Genomic DNA, 15,038 nt, shown 5'->3' on the forward strand with positions numbered 1-15,038 from the left:
ATCAGATGCAAGTCACAAAAGCTTATACCATCTAATAACATGTATTAGTCAGAAAAGGGACTAACAGATTTTCCTCTGATGTTCTGCCAATTGAGACTAAACCAGTTTTTCATTTTAGAGTTACCAAGGTTGAAAACACTGGACTAATCCACCTCTCCTCCAACAGCTACAGCAGAATATCCAGGGATTATTATTACACAATTATTTTGTAAGCTAAAACAATACCCCATTGCTTATTTCTTAATTGTGCACCTAGCACATTGAGAAACATTCTGGCTGCTCAGACTTCAACATGGCTGCTATGAATAAAGTGAAGCATCTTTTCCAGTTAACCACAGCTGGACAGAGTGAAATAGTGGCAAAAAGAGGAAGAGACGCAGTAAGACCTAACAAGTCAAGCTTTGGGAAGAACAGAGCCAATGAGTTAGCAGGATAGATTTCAAGGAAGTGTGAGAAAACAAGCAAGATCTGGGGGAAATCGAATATGAGTTAATTTCATTGTTTCACTGCTAATCATATTATTTAGGCATGTTAATAATACCATCATTCATTCGTAATTAGTAATTAGATAATGAAAGAATCTGTTTTAATATAAGCATGTGTATTAATAGTAGAAGTACATGGATTGGATGAATGGAATATGAATAGATCTACCATATATGTTTAAATGATATTGTGATTGATATTAGAATTGTATAGTGAAACACTGAACAATGAAAGAATGAAGGATGAAACTTTATTATATATAGATGTGAAGTGTTAAATAAGGGAAATATGAATAATAAAGCAAGTGAAAGATGGAAGACAGAAAAGAAATGTCTTTGAATAATACGATGACATGAATAAAAGTTAGAATAGAAATAGAAATAAGAGGGGAACAACAATTTTAATATAACAACATATATGTAATAAAAACGAGGTTTAGAAATTGAGTGGTGGTAGTATTAGATATGTTTAAACAATATGAAGCAATGAAAATGAAATGTAATAACTATGAGTAATAATATTATGTTTATTTGTACTAAAATGTATGATACCCAGGTATCACACTGTTCACACATTGATATGTATAAGCACTATAAAATAAAAAAACTTGACAAAAAGAAAAGAAAGAAAGAAAAAACAGAATCTCAGGAAAGGTTTATCCAAGACCATCCTTGATAAGTCAGCAGGATGGTGAGCTGAAGAAGGCCTCTAAGGAAATCAACGAGCTACTAAGTGTTCTATTTTGTCTCATGATTTTGATTTTCCCAGCCGTACTGTAGAACACCTCCCATTTTTTATATTCAGCGTATCCATGGCTACGTCAACTGGAAAACTGGGAGAAGTGCGAACCACATTTTTGAAAGTTACTGGGTTTGGGGGGAAATGGGGAAAGTTAAGCAACCAGACTCAAGTATGTTTCTCTAACAGGACAATTCACTGAAAACCTCAATGCCCAATAAAAGCTGTTTTTTCCTGCATTCACTTTGGTGACCTTTCTGAGTTTAAAAGATGATAGATAGATAGATGATAGATAGATAGATAGATAGATAGATAGATAGATAGATAGATAGATAGATAGATAGATAGACATACATACATATATATATATATATATATTTGCTTGCACTTGTATTTATATTACATCGCCTATCTACAGATATATCTATTAGCACAAAATTGTACAAACCAGGAAAATGGATTTCAATGTACATAATTTATTCTGTTTGCAATAGAGTGCCTATCCATCTGTTGTTATAATAAATACCTGCCTAAATCATCATTTTTTAAAAAAAATCTGTGAATTTAAGCCAGCATTAATTTTCCTTGATGAACTGCCTCCGTCAGACTCTGATTCCACCTGAGAATTTTTAAGGTCGCTTTGCCTGTCTTTCCTCCTCATACCTGTTGGAGAGGCGGTTACAACAAGGTTATTGAACATGGAGAGGAGGGGTGTTTCCCACCGTTCACATCTCCTTCATCCTTCTCAGCTGCTCCGTCTGCCCAGATCCCCTCCCCTCCAGTTCCTCCTCCTCCTCCTCATTCTTCCCAGGACCCTCTAACTTACTTGCGATTCCGCTCTTTCACCACCATGCGAGTCATGCTCTGAATGCACTGAGCCCGGTAGTTTTCATAGTGAGTCTCCCGAGTCACGTCCTTCAGGTCCTGCATATGAGTCCTTACCAGCATGGTGCGCAGCTTCACAAAATCACAATGCATAGGGTTCTCCACTGGCAAAAAGAATGCAGAGTGAAGTGAGTGCCATTCAAGACCACATATGCAGGGATTACAATACTTACAAGATAAGACAACACAGTATCAACAGCAGAGACCTTCACATTTCTAGGTTCTATCATATCACAAGACCTAAAAGGGACACCTGACATCAAAAATGTCATCAAAAAAGCACAGCAAAGAATGTTCTTTCTGTGCCAACTCAGAAAGCTCAAACTGCCCAAGGAGCCACTGATACAGTTCTATAGAGGAATTACTGAATCTATCACCTGCACCTCTATAAGTGTCAGGTTTGGTTCTGCAACCCAACAAGACAGACAGACCCCAGAGCAATTAGGACTGCAGAAAAAATCAATTACTACCAACCTGCCTTCCATCAAGGACCTGTATAATGCTCCAGTCAAAAAGAGGGCTGTGAAAATATTTACAGACCCCTCACACCCTGGACATAAATTGTTTCAACTCCTACCCTCAAAACAGCGCTGTAGAGCACTGCACACCAGAACAACCAGACACAAGGACAGTTTTTTCCCGAACACCATAATTAAACAAATAATTCCCTCAACACTGTCAAACTATTTACTAAGTCTGCATTGCTATTACTATTAATCCTCCCATCCTTCCTTTCACCCATCTCCTCCCACTTATGACTATATGACTGTAACCTTGTTGCTTGTATCCTTACAGTTTTTATTGACTGTTTCCTAGTATGATTGATTGCTTATTGTACCCTGTGACTATCATTAAGTGTTGTACCTTATGATTCTTGACGAATGTATCTTTTCTTTTAAGTACACCGAAAGCATTTGCACCAAGACAAATTCCTTGTGTGTCCAATCACACTTGGTCAATAAAGAACTGTATTCAGATGGTCTCTTAACTCAACGATCTCAAAACTGGAAACAAATCCATGGGAGATGAAAAGCCGATTGAGGGCTTTTAGCAACTAGAGTGAAATGGAGCCTGTCTGGGGAATTGCTGAATGTCAAGACTGGCAGGCAAAACATAAAGGCAAAGCTTATTGTTTCCTATTTTGCTTGTAACCTTTTAGTTCCTCTTACATTCTTAGGAGTCTGCACTCCAGAGAGACCTGGCCAGTCCAAGATAAGACTCAACCCTTTGCCACTCCCACTCACACATTTGGAGGAAATACTTTCATATGCACAATGATCAGCTTTAAGTGATTTTGCTGGAGATCTGTTGATGCCATCTCTTCCCTTTTTCCTTATTACAAAAATGCAAAAGTAAGTACCCCCTTATAACAAACATTGCAATTATTGTTTTAGTTTTCCTAAGGGTGATATGCCAAAGGTCCCTCTCTCTAAGCTGCCAGTAGGGGTTGTGGACAGGGCCTCCTCTGTAATAAACTGAAGAACATTTTAAACCAGCTGTTAGATTCAGCACCTTAATTCACCACCGTTTTAGGTAGTTTCGCTTTTTTGAGTGGTCTCGTCTATAATATTATTTATCAAGAAAGATTATATATTTTCTCAATCTCTCTTAGAATCTTAGAAAAACAGAGTTGGAAGGGGCCTTGGAGGTCTTCTAGTCCAATCCCACTTAGGCAGGAAACCCTATACCATTTCAGACAAATGCTTGTCCAATCTTTCTCTCTCTCACTCCCCATCTACCTACCTATTGGCTTTCCCAAGCTATGTTTGAGTCCGATTCATTTTTAGGCATACAACAAATCTTGAAATTCAGCATACTTCAAATCCAACCTTTTAAAACTGGATTTTCAAGTCCAACAGGGACAAAAGGATAGGATGGGACCAGGGTTGGCTCTACCCTTGAACAGACTGAAGCAGCCACCTTAGACAGCAGGTGCCAGGACACAGTGAAGGTTGTTTGCTACATGGCTTGTGTTGCTTCTAAACTAGTCTTTGGCCTTCAATGCACTGAAGAAGGCAGTCTCAACTGTAACACACAAGAACGATTCAACAACCAGTCCATTTGGTTTTTGGATGGGATAGGAGAGATGCCATCTTGTTCTTTGCCTCCCACATCTGCACTGGGGACATCTGCAGGGTGATTTAAGAAGGCCAAGGACGACACAACTGCATAACTGAAGCCCCACTATGTTGTCAAGTGGATGCAAAAAAAGGCATCTGGCTTTGACTGGGTAGTTGTGCCCACCATCTTGACTTTTTTGACAGTCCATGGGAACGTCCCTGTAATAAAACATTGGGATTGCCGAGAGGTGGCATCTAGTCAATATTCTCCCTCATCCCTACCTCCTGATTTTTCCAACAAGATAAGGGACAAAACTACCGCACTGAGCCCATGCTTCCCACAAAACGGCTAATTTAATGCTTGGGGACAGGAAGCTTTTATTGATTTCTCCAGCCAAAGCTAAGACATTAGACTGCCAAAGTCGATATTTTGTATTTCCATCCCACAAGAGCATTTGGTAATTGGATGTTAATTCATACTAAGGGAGCATGGAACATTTTTGCTGAATTCCGTATTGAATCAATGTCGACCCATTAGCTGCAGTCCCCAGTTTATTGAGCCACACGGAACTATAGGTTACCTTCAACGATTCCCCAAGGGTACAGCCTCCCCCGGATCCGCTTGCCTTTCATCTCCACAATGGTGTTACTGCCAATCACAGCAAAGGGGATGCTGTCCTGCAGGAGAACAGTGGCAATTAGGAGTCAAATAGGATGGCAGGGGTCTTCCCCAATCTTTGCTACTTCACATATATTTAGTGACCAAAGAGAGAGCATTCCTCAAAAAGGTTCAAGGAACTGCATCAACGACTTCCATCATCCACACTTCCGAATTTGGCAGTGAAGTAAGAGGTGGTGGGGTTCAGAAAAGAAAAAGGCTCGGAAAAGAGATGATCCCTGTTGCATAGTAAATAAACACGATGCACAAGTGCTTTGCATTCCATCAATTTCCTTTCGTTTATTTGTTAAGGGGATTCTTCTTTTTAAGGTATTCAGGCCAGGCATCAAAAAAAGTATAATTTATTATTTATTAAATTTTATTTGTTAAATTTATTTGCTGCCCATGTCACTGTGGGGCTACTCTGGGTGGCATCCAACAATAAAACAGGAAAAAAGTGATTAAAAAATGGCCTGTGGATTCCAAATTGAGGATCCATGTTTATAAGGCCGGCAGCAGATTTAAAGAAGGTTGTCTTCCAGCCTGCTCTCGGTCTCCAGATGGTAAGACTGCAATGTCCTAGGTTCCTGGCTGACATTCTGCAGTCCAAACACATCTTGAAGATACCAGGCTGGGGAAAGCTGTATTAAATCAAGAGCATAACTGCCTGGGATGGGAGAAGGCTGAATTATTATTTTTTTCTTAGGCTAAGAGTTTAATCCAAGCCTAGCTGCCTCTCTTTAGTATGGTTTAACTGGAATTAGAGATACATGCCTGGTTTGGAACACGTGCCTTAGTTAAAAAAAAGGCAAGCAAATATGAAACATATTGTTTTCAAATATTAGGAAAAGCTCCTTTACAGTCAAAGCATCAGCATATGTGGAATGTGACTGGGGAAAACTAGGCTTTCTTCTCAATTTGTTCTCACACAATCAGGAATATCTAGCCGAACCAGTGGATTCCGTTGTCCACACCCTCACTTTGAGTGCTTCATCCTGCTGCTTGAATTCCTCATCTTCATCTGAATCACAATCAGGAAACTGGTAGATCCGGATCCCAAAACGATCAATTTCATCACGAATCTAGAACAGAGGAACATGCCAGCAGCCAATGAAATTCAATCATAGCTTTGATTTCTATGCATGAACACGCCACCCTGAGAATTCTTCTGGAAAGCTAACAGGGGAGTGAAGAACTCGGCATTCGATCAACACCATACCCCCCAATTCCTCACACTCTCTGCAGTGGTGGTATTCTACCAATTCGGCCTGGTTCGGCCAAATCGGTAGCTCCGACGATCATCTGTGAGGGAACTGATTCACTCCGACGACCAGCTGCTGGGCCCTCCCACCGGCCCAGCTCTCTACTGATCTTTGTTTTGACCTCAGCTGCTTTTCAACCTTGGCTGCTTCGCGCGGCACACACGATTGCCGCGTGTCAGCTGTTGAACACACAGGGATAGCGCAGGATTGAAGGAGAAGGTTAGTAGCAAATCCTCTGCGCATGTGCATGTGAAGCGTGCGTGCAAAGCATGCCCACCAAGCCATGCCCACAGAACAGGTGATAAAAAAAATTGAAACCCACCACTGCCTCACTGACTCTCTCATAAAATGCACGTGGCCACTTTGAGGGAGAGACTGAAAACCATCTGTATGCTCACTTTAAAAAGAATACAGATTTCACAATGTCACAGAGTCTGGATATTGGGGAGGGAGGGAGAGTTGAGCTGGAATACAGGACAAAGTCAATGTGGGGAAGAGGGGATGTAACAGAAGAATATCGAATTAGATATTCAAGATTGTATGATCCTTATGGCCTACATTTAGCTCAGCATTTAAAACGTGAATTACAATGGGTTGTACACAGGTAGCTCAATTCAAGTTATGATGGCACTGAAAAAAGTGACCTGCAACTGGCACTCACACGGCCTGTGTCCCCACAGTCATCACAATTCAGGTACTTGGCAACCATCGTGCATGTATGACTGTCTGATAATATATTCTCTGGTAATACCACACTACAAACTAGAGCATACAAAACATTTGCTAGACCAATACTCAAATGCAGCTCATCAGTCTGGAACCCGCATTACGTATCTGATATTAGCACAGTTGAGAAAGTCCAGAAATATTTCACAAGAAGAGTTCTCCACTCCTCTAATCGTTGCAGAATACCTTACGCCACCAGACTTGAAATTCTAGACCTAGAAAACCTAGAACTACGCCACCTTCGGTCCAATCTAAGTATAGTATATAAAGTTATATATTGCAATGTCCTACCTGTCAATGAATACTTCAGCTTCAACCATAACAATACAAGAGCACACAACCAATACAAACTCAAGGTAAACCACACCAAACTTGATTGCAGGAAATGCTACTTCAGCAACAGAGTGGTCAATGTCTGGAATACTCTACCTGACCCTGTGGTTTCTTCCCCAAACCCCAAAAACTTTAACCTTCGACTGTCTACTATTGACCTCACCCCTTTCCTAAGAGGTCTGTAGGGGGCGTGCAAAAGCGCACCAACATGCCTACTGTCCCTGTCCTATTGCTTCTTTTTATTTTTCTTATATGTATCCACTTCATGTACTCATAACTATGTTTATACTTATACCTGTTATCTTATAATTGCTTGACAAAATAAATAAAAATAAAAAATAAAAAAAATAAATGTCCTACAAACACAGTGTCCTACAATCATGTAATCTTCCCAGCCAGCTTCTGATAAAGAAAGTCAATGGGGAAACCAGAAGGGATGACTGCAAGTTGCGGTCACATGTCTCACTTAACAACTGTACTGCTTAGCAACAAGCTGCATTGTGATTGTAAATTGAGGACTACCTGTATTTAATACTTTTATACTTCAGAAACAATTTCAAACTATTGGGCATTTATTTTTATTTTTTTCCCCTTTTTCAATTAGTTTTGCTTAGGTTACTCTATTTAGCTCAATGTTGCATTTTTTACATTTTTGATGGAAGTGAGAAGAGTGTCCCCGAGTTTGTTCCGATCTCCTCTTTTACCTTGCACTTCATTCGTTCCACCTCGGAGGGCATGAGAGTGTCAGCCTTGGCTAAGACAGGAACTATGTTCACACGCTGATGGAGCGCTTTCATGAATTCAACATCCAGAGGTCGCAAACTGCCAAGAGCAGACAAGAGTTCACTATATAGGTAATAAGTATATACATAATTTTGTATTTATTTATTTTGTCATATTCATGTTGTGTATATTGGAGGTGATGACTCTCTGAGAGCTGTATGCAATAAAATTTAATTTTAATGTATGCCGATTAGTGTACATTCAAAGTGACAATAAAGTTATTATTATATTCTGTTCTGTTGATTTTTATTCCTGGGAGCTGTGGAAAGAGGTTGTTTCTTTTTTGGCCAATAAACACAAAAAGTGGGGTGCCTGACGTGCTAGAATCTGTACCAATTATTTGGTGGCAATCAATGATACTCCACAAAAATAACTACAGTACTTCAATTAATTATATAAGGAAACATTAAAGAGAAAGGCAGAACTGGCAGATGTAGCCTATACTGGCTGAAAAAAATCTATATTTTTGACAAAGATGCAATATCCTTATTTCATGTAGCAACATCTGCAGAACAAGTGGTACCCCAACTTCCAGTAGGAGGCAACATTAAAAGAAGTATGGCCTTCCATTCAAATTGTTTAAGCATTATACCATTTGAATCACATGTTAGAGTTACTTATATTGAAGGCTTTGTTGTTTTCCAAGTACTTTAACCTTTCATAGATAGATAACTTTATCCTAGATCCTGATTGAATTTATCAATCTGAAGAACTTCCAAGAATTTGAATTCTATGGAGCAAGAACCCCATTAGAGAATTCTTCTCCTTTAACCCCAATGTCCATCATCCTGTGAGGAAAGACATACCATGAGGTAAAATCAATATACTATTTTGTCCCAGATAAGAATTTTAGGTGCTAAAATCAGTTTACCCATGGATGGAGTTATCTTCAAGTATATACAATAATGCTGTATTTTTAAAAAAATACCCGTATTTCCCATATATCTATTTGTAGATAAGCCCATCCGCAGACAAGTAGACTCTCAGATTGTAACCAAAATAGTATGAAAAATACAGGCCAGCTTATCCACAGGTGGTGTGATTTTCATGTTATTTTGGTTAAAAATTCAAGGATTAGCTTATCTGTGGATTGGCTTCTATGTGAATAGATATATTAATTGCACATAGCCTTTACAGGTGGTGTAGCATTCTAACTATATATAACTTCCAGGCTGGAAAACCAGGGATTTGCATATTGGAGAGCATGAGGTTAACAGGACCGGGCAAAAAAACCAAACGAACTGATAAGAGTCTTTTTAAGGAAAAGCATGTTCCGGGATCATGAATAGGTTGGTTTAGTTCATACCCGTGACCAAAAGGAGAGATGAAGTAGAGGCAGCAATGGACACGGTTGTCTTGAATATTTTTCCGGTTAAGGCCACTTTCATCCCGGAAATACTGCTCAAACTGCTGATCTATATAGTCAGACACAGGCTTCCAACTGGGAAAGAAAGAGAACATAATTTAGAATTGCTGGGTTGAAAGGGAGGCAGCCATCATGTTTGCACAATCAAAACTAAATCTTACTGTATATATCACACAATTTTAAAAAATGCTGAGTTAAGGAATTTGGAATTCCAGAACTGGTTACCCTAAACGTTTTTTTTCATACCAGCAATATAGTACAGGGCTGAGACAGGTATTATTGCTGACAATTAGGAAATCCCTGACATTTTTTTTTTTTGCAAATCATCCAAGGATCTATATCCAGATCTATTTTCTGCCAATTAAATAAGAGTTTACATTCTTTTTTTAGATAGACGAGGAGAAAGAGCAGGAAGAGGAGAAAAGTTGCATAAATGCTTGTGATATAATTATGGCGAGCTCCTCTTGGAAGCCTCAGGTTTGAATCCCACCTCTGCCAGTCTCAATATAACCTCTTGAGTTAGTCACACACTTCTCCAATGATCATCCCTAAGTAGGACATTCATGCCAGCATGACAGGATGGAAGCAAGGGAGAAATTCTGAACATCTCTTTTTGTAGAGGGGAAGGAGGGGCTTTTTAGAGTAATTCAGTAGGACTTCTAATGTGTTCATGCCTGATAAGCCATTGTGGTGATAAGACTAAATATCTCCCTTCCCTTCAGAAGTCTCCCTGCTGGTTCACAATTGCTGTAGTTCAGAAATCAGTAGAACAAGTTGAACAATTGTTGATACAGCCAAAATTAGGGAAAATATTCACTTCCTTGACACAATGTAAGAAACGAGTGGTTTTATATATTAAAGAGACCATCTCAGCGAAATTGATTTATACTGATGACGAAGGAAGAATATTAATGGTGGAAATAATGGACAATAATACGAAAACACTCCTGATTGCAATTTATGCCCCAAACGACAAACAAGAGGAATTCTATAAAAATTACATATGAAAATAGTTGAACTGGATTATGTTAATATAGTTATGATGGGAGATTTTAATGGAATTGTAGACAATAAACTGGACTACACATCACAGAAAACAATAAAGCAAAATAGAAAGACTCTCCCTAAATCTTTTTTTAAAATGGTAGATGAAATAAACTTGAAAGATACATGGAGAGAAAGAAATGCTAAAACTAAACAATACACTTTCTACTCAAATAGACACTTATCATGGTCCAGAATAGATATGACATGGATGTCAACAGAATTGTTAACTAATATTCAAGAAATAAATATTGAAACAAGTACTTGGGCAGATCACAATCCAATCACAATTAAATGGAAAGGACAAAGAAGAAGATCTATATGGACGTTAAATAATACTATTTTAAAGGGAAAAGACTTCACACAGTGGATGGAGAAAGAATTGGCCTTTTTCTTTGGAGAAAACAAAAAAGAAGATACATCAATCCAGAATGTATGGGATACAATGAAGGCATATGCCAGAGGCTTGATAATAGACTATACAAGGAAAAGAAATACCATGAAAAGGCATTAGAAGATGAGTATAAAGGACTCGAAAAAGAGCTACAGAAAATGCCACAGAGAAAGGACATTAACTTAAAAATGGATATAACCAAACATAAAATGGGTCTAATAGAAAAAGAAGAATTAGCACAAAAAATTAGAGGTGCCAAACAGAACTATTTTGAAGATGCAAATAAACCAGGTAGATGGTTAGCATATAAATTGAGAAAGGAGAAAGAATCAAGGAAAATATCACAATTAATAGATGACCAAGGCCAAGTTTGTTAGGGTAGTAAAGAGAAGAAGGAAACTATTCGAGATTATTATGGGAAACTATACACACAAGAGAATATTGATGAGGAAAGAGTTAAACAGTATTTACAGAATGCTAATTTACCCCAGATACCTAAAGAGATTGAAACAATGTTAGAAAGCAATATAACTATGATGGAGTTAATTGAAGCACTTAAACAAAATAATGGAAAGGCACCAGGCCCAGATGGACTTCCAGCAGAATTTTACAAAACATTACAAGAATCATTGAATTTTTCACTGCTAGAAGTTATGAATGAAGTTATGTTAAAGAAGAGGATACCTAAATCATGGTCAGAAGCTTATATCACACTTCCAAAAGAGGAGACCGATACATTACAGATCAAGAATTATAGACCTATCTCCCTACTAAACGCAAATTATAAAATCTTTTCTTCAATATTGGCAGAAAGACTTAAAAAATATTTAAATAATTTTATCCATCCTGACCAAAATGGATTTCTGCCAAAGAGACAAATCAAAGACAATATGAGAGTAATCTTGGACACTTTGGAATACTACGAGGCACATCCTGAAAAACAAATGGCTTTGATATTTCTAGATGCACAGAAGGCATTTGATAATGTATATTGGTGATTCATGTTATTACTGCTGGAACAGATAGGCTTTGCTAGAAAATTTATTCAAGCAATAGAAGCTATATATCATAAGCAGACGGCAAAGGTAATGATAGAGGGAGAACTGACAAAATCTATCGATATAAGAAAAGGAACAAGACAAGGGTGCCCACTATCACCTTTGTTGTTTGTGTTAACTTTGGAAGTACTAAACAGAAATATTAGAGATGAAAAGAATATAAAAGGGATGAAAATTAAAAAGGGAGAATTTAAGTTGCAAGCATTTGCAGATGATCTGGTTTTTATCTTAGAAGACCCACTAGAAACAGCATCAAAACTGATAGAAAAGATAGAGACATATGAAAAGGTGGCTGGTTTGAAAATAAATAAAGATAACACAAAGATCTTGACAAAGAATGTGCTATCAAGACAGAAGGAAGAATTGGCAGACCTATTGAAAATTCAGGTCACGAATAAGATCAAGTACTTGGGGATATACTTGACAGCAAGATGCAGTACACTAAAAGAGAATAATTATATCAAACTTAAACAGCAGATAGCGCTAGATTTGGCGAAATGGGAAAATTTACAACTGTCATTAATAGGGAGAATATCAACAATCAAGATGAATATATTAGCCAGAATTTTATATTTGTTCCAAACAATTCCAATTAGGCTTGGGAAAGATTACTTTGAAGATTTAAATAAAATTGTGTTGAAATATATATGGCAAGGTAAGAAAACGGGAATAAAGTTAAAACTTTTGCAAGATGCTAGAATAAGAGGAGGATTTGGTTTGCTTAATTGGGAGTTGTATTACCAAGCTACAAATTTGATGTGGGTTAAGGAATGGATAACATTAAGAAATACTAGATTGTTGACCTTAGAAGGACATGACCTGTTGTTGGGGTGGCATGCTTTTTTTATGGTATAAAGGAACTAAAACACAAGGGTACTTTAGAAGACATTATATACGGGAGTCTCTGTGGTTAAATTGGGAGAAGATTAAAAGACAATGTTATTTGAAAATTCCAGTCTGGCTATCGACTATTGAAGCATTTTCTTATCCTATAATATACAAAAAGGAACAAACAGTTAGATATGGTGAAATACTGAATGAAAAGGGTGAACTTAAATCTATACAAAAACTAGAGGAACAAGGTATAAAGATGAATTGGTTTTCATATGCGCAAATACATTCAAAGTATGATAAAGATTCTAAAACAGAAGGTTTCTATGATAAATTGACTGACTTAGATAAGATTTTGACAGGTACTGATGAAAAGGTGATTAAAAAATTGTATGGATATTTATTAGAAATTAAACTAGAAGAAGAACAAGTTAAAGAAACTATGATTGCTTGGGGGAAGAATTTCGGATATGGGATTGATCTAGAGAAATGGCAAAAATTGTGGTCTCAAAATTATAAAATGACAATGTCAACAGCATATAAAGAAAATTTGTATAAGATGTTTTACAGGTGGCACTTTCCCCCGACAAGAATAGCAAGAATGTTCAAAAATAAATCCAAAAAATGTTGGAAATGTCATCAGATACCTGGCTCATATTACCATATGTGGTGGACTTGTGCGGATGCTAAAAAATACTGGACTAAAATCCACACATTGTTGGAAAAAATGACAAAAAAGCATATAGATTTGAAACCAGAAATATTTTTATTGGGAATTTTACCTGAAATATATAGTAAAGACTTGAAATACCTGATTGTAAATATATTAACAGCGGCTAGGATTGTATTTGCCAAAAACTGGAAAAATGAGAAAATACCATCAGAGGAGGAAATCATTAAGAAAATATTGGAATGTGCTGAAATGAGTAGATTGACATTTGAAATTAGAGAACAAGATGATAAACAATTTTATAAAATTTGGGATCTATTCTATCAATGGTTAGACAATAAAATATAGTAATGAAATATGTAGACTTTTAGAAAATAATAAAGATATAAAGATATATTCTTTTCTTATTATATCTACAAAATGATTCTAGGATAGATCTGGGATGATAATCTGAATTGTCATAAAACAAATTAAGTAAAATATGATCATTTTGGAAAACATGAATGAATAAAAGTATAGTCAAATGATTGATTAATAATGATATTAATGTATTTAATATATTGATTGAAAATACAAGATTATATACAATGTAATTATAATTGAAGATTATGAAATGGAAGCACAAAACAATTTGTAAACCAACCGGCACACTGTATGTACATGTATGGAAGATGATTTGATGTTTTTATGTTTTGTTTGTCTATGTTTGTTTTAAAAACCAATACAAATTTATTAAAAAAAAATAATAAGAAAAATGAAAAAAAAAGAAAAGAAATCAGTAGAACTACTCCAGAAATGCAGCAGTCTCTCTTACACGTCAACACAGCTCACTCAATCTACCAGGAATAAAATTGTCCACTGACATGGTATCAAATGACCTCAGGAATGAAAAAAAACCCTGCTCCAGTTATTTTGAAAGAAATTGTATCTGACAGGACCTCAGCCATCTTTTCAAAAACATTTAAATTGATTACGTGCCATCAAGTTGGTATTGACTCTTAGCAACCATGTAGATAGATTTTCTCCAGAAAGATGTATCCCTGACTTGGCCCTCCAAGTCTTTCAACAGTGCATTTATTGTCACTCACTATAAATGAGTTCATCCACCTTGCTGTTCTTCGTCCTCTTCCCTTCCTCCTTTCCCAGCATCAGAGCCTTCTCCCGAGAGCTAGGACTTCGCATAATGGGCCCAAAATAGGATAACCGAGCCAGGTCATTTGTGCCTTAAGTTAAGAACCCTGGTTGGTTTGTTCAATGATCCATTTGTTTATTTCTTGGCTCTCCACAGTATTCTCAAAAATCTTCTCCAACACCAAAGTCAAAAAGTGTCAATACAGGTAATGCTTGAATTACGATTAGCAATTGTGGCCAGAATTTCCATTGCTAAATGATGCAATTGCAAAACATGATGTCATGCGATCACGTCGGTTTAGAGATGGCAATGCTGGCAATCCCAGTTGCTGTAATTAACTGAATCCCAAAGATTCAAAGGATCAACCCCGATCTAAGTCATTCCTGACCTGGACCCTCCTTTGTAAGGGGCTGCCGCCTCTTCAACTCCTCCCCCACCCAATCTCCCTCCACATCTCTGCGTTTTTGGCCACTTTGCATTATGCTACCTCTGTTACCCTGCTCTCTGCCTGCCCAGCCACCTTATCGCCCCACTGCCCCACACTCAATGCTCCTGCCATTTCTGCCAGCCTTGCTTCACTCAATTGACTTTCCTACTGCTACAGAAGTCCCT

The 15,038-nt window shown here is 37.4% G+C and overlaps 1 protein-coding gene across 14 annotated transcripts in view; it reads right to left on the bottom strand.

The window, feature by feature from the left end:
- SEPTIN4 (septin 4) overlaps window positions 1–15,038 on the bottom strand; it is a 52,694-nt gene that overhangs the window by 8,792 nt on the left and 28,864 nt on the right. For 9 of the 14 annotated variants that reach the window (XM_087928168.1, XM_087928130.1, XM_087928124.1 and 6 more), the window contains 5 exons: window positions 9,238–9,372; window positions 7,853–7,970; window positions 5,802–5,909; window positions 4,751–4,847; window positions 2,051–2,213 (listed from right to left, as the gene is read on the bottom strand). In XM_087928168.1, the coding sequence (XP_087784294.1) occupies window positions 2,051–2,213; window positions 4,751–4,847; window positions 5,802–5,909; window positions 7,853–7,970; window positions 9,238–9,372 (621 nt within the window). Of the gene's footprint in view, window positions 1–1,689; window positions 1,888–2,050; window positions 2,214–4,750; window positions 4,848–5,801; window positions 5,910–7,852; window positions 7,971–9,237; window positions 9,373–15,038 lie in introns of those variants that run through there. The other 5 variants (XM_087928215.1, XM_087928161.1, XM_026708456.2 and 2 more) reach the window with 3 other exon arrangements.

This window comes from Pseudonaja textilis, chromosome 1 (genome assembly GCF_049901715.1).
Source record: "Pseudonaja textilis isolate UNSWEBS1 chromosome 1, rPseTex1.2, whole genome shotgun sequence".
Classification (NCBI taxonomy): Eukaryota; Metazoa; Chordata; class Lepidosauria; order Squamata; family Elapidae; genus Pseudonaja; species Pseudonaja textilis.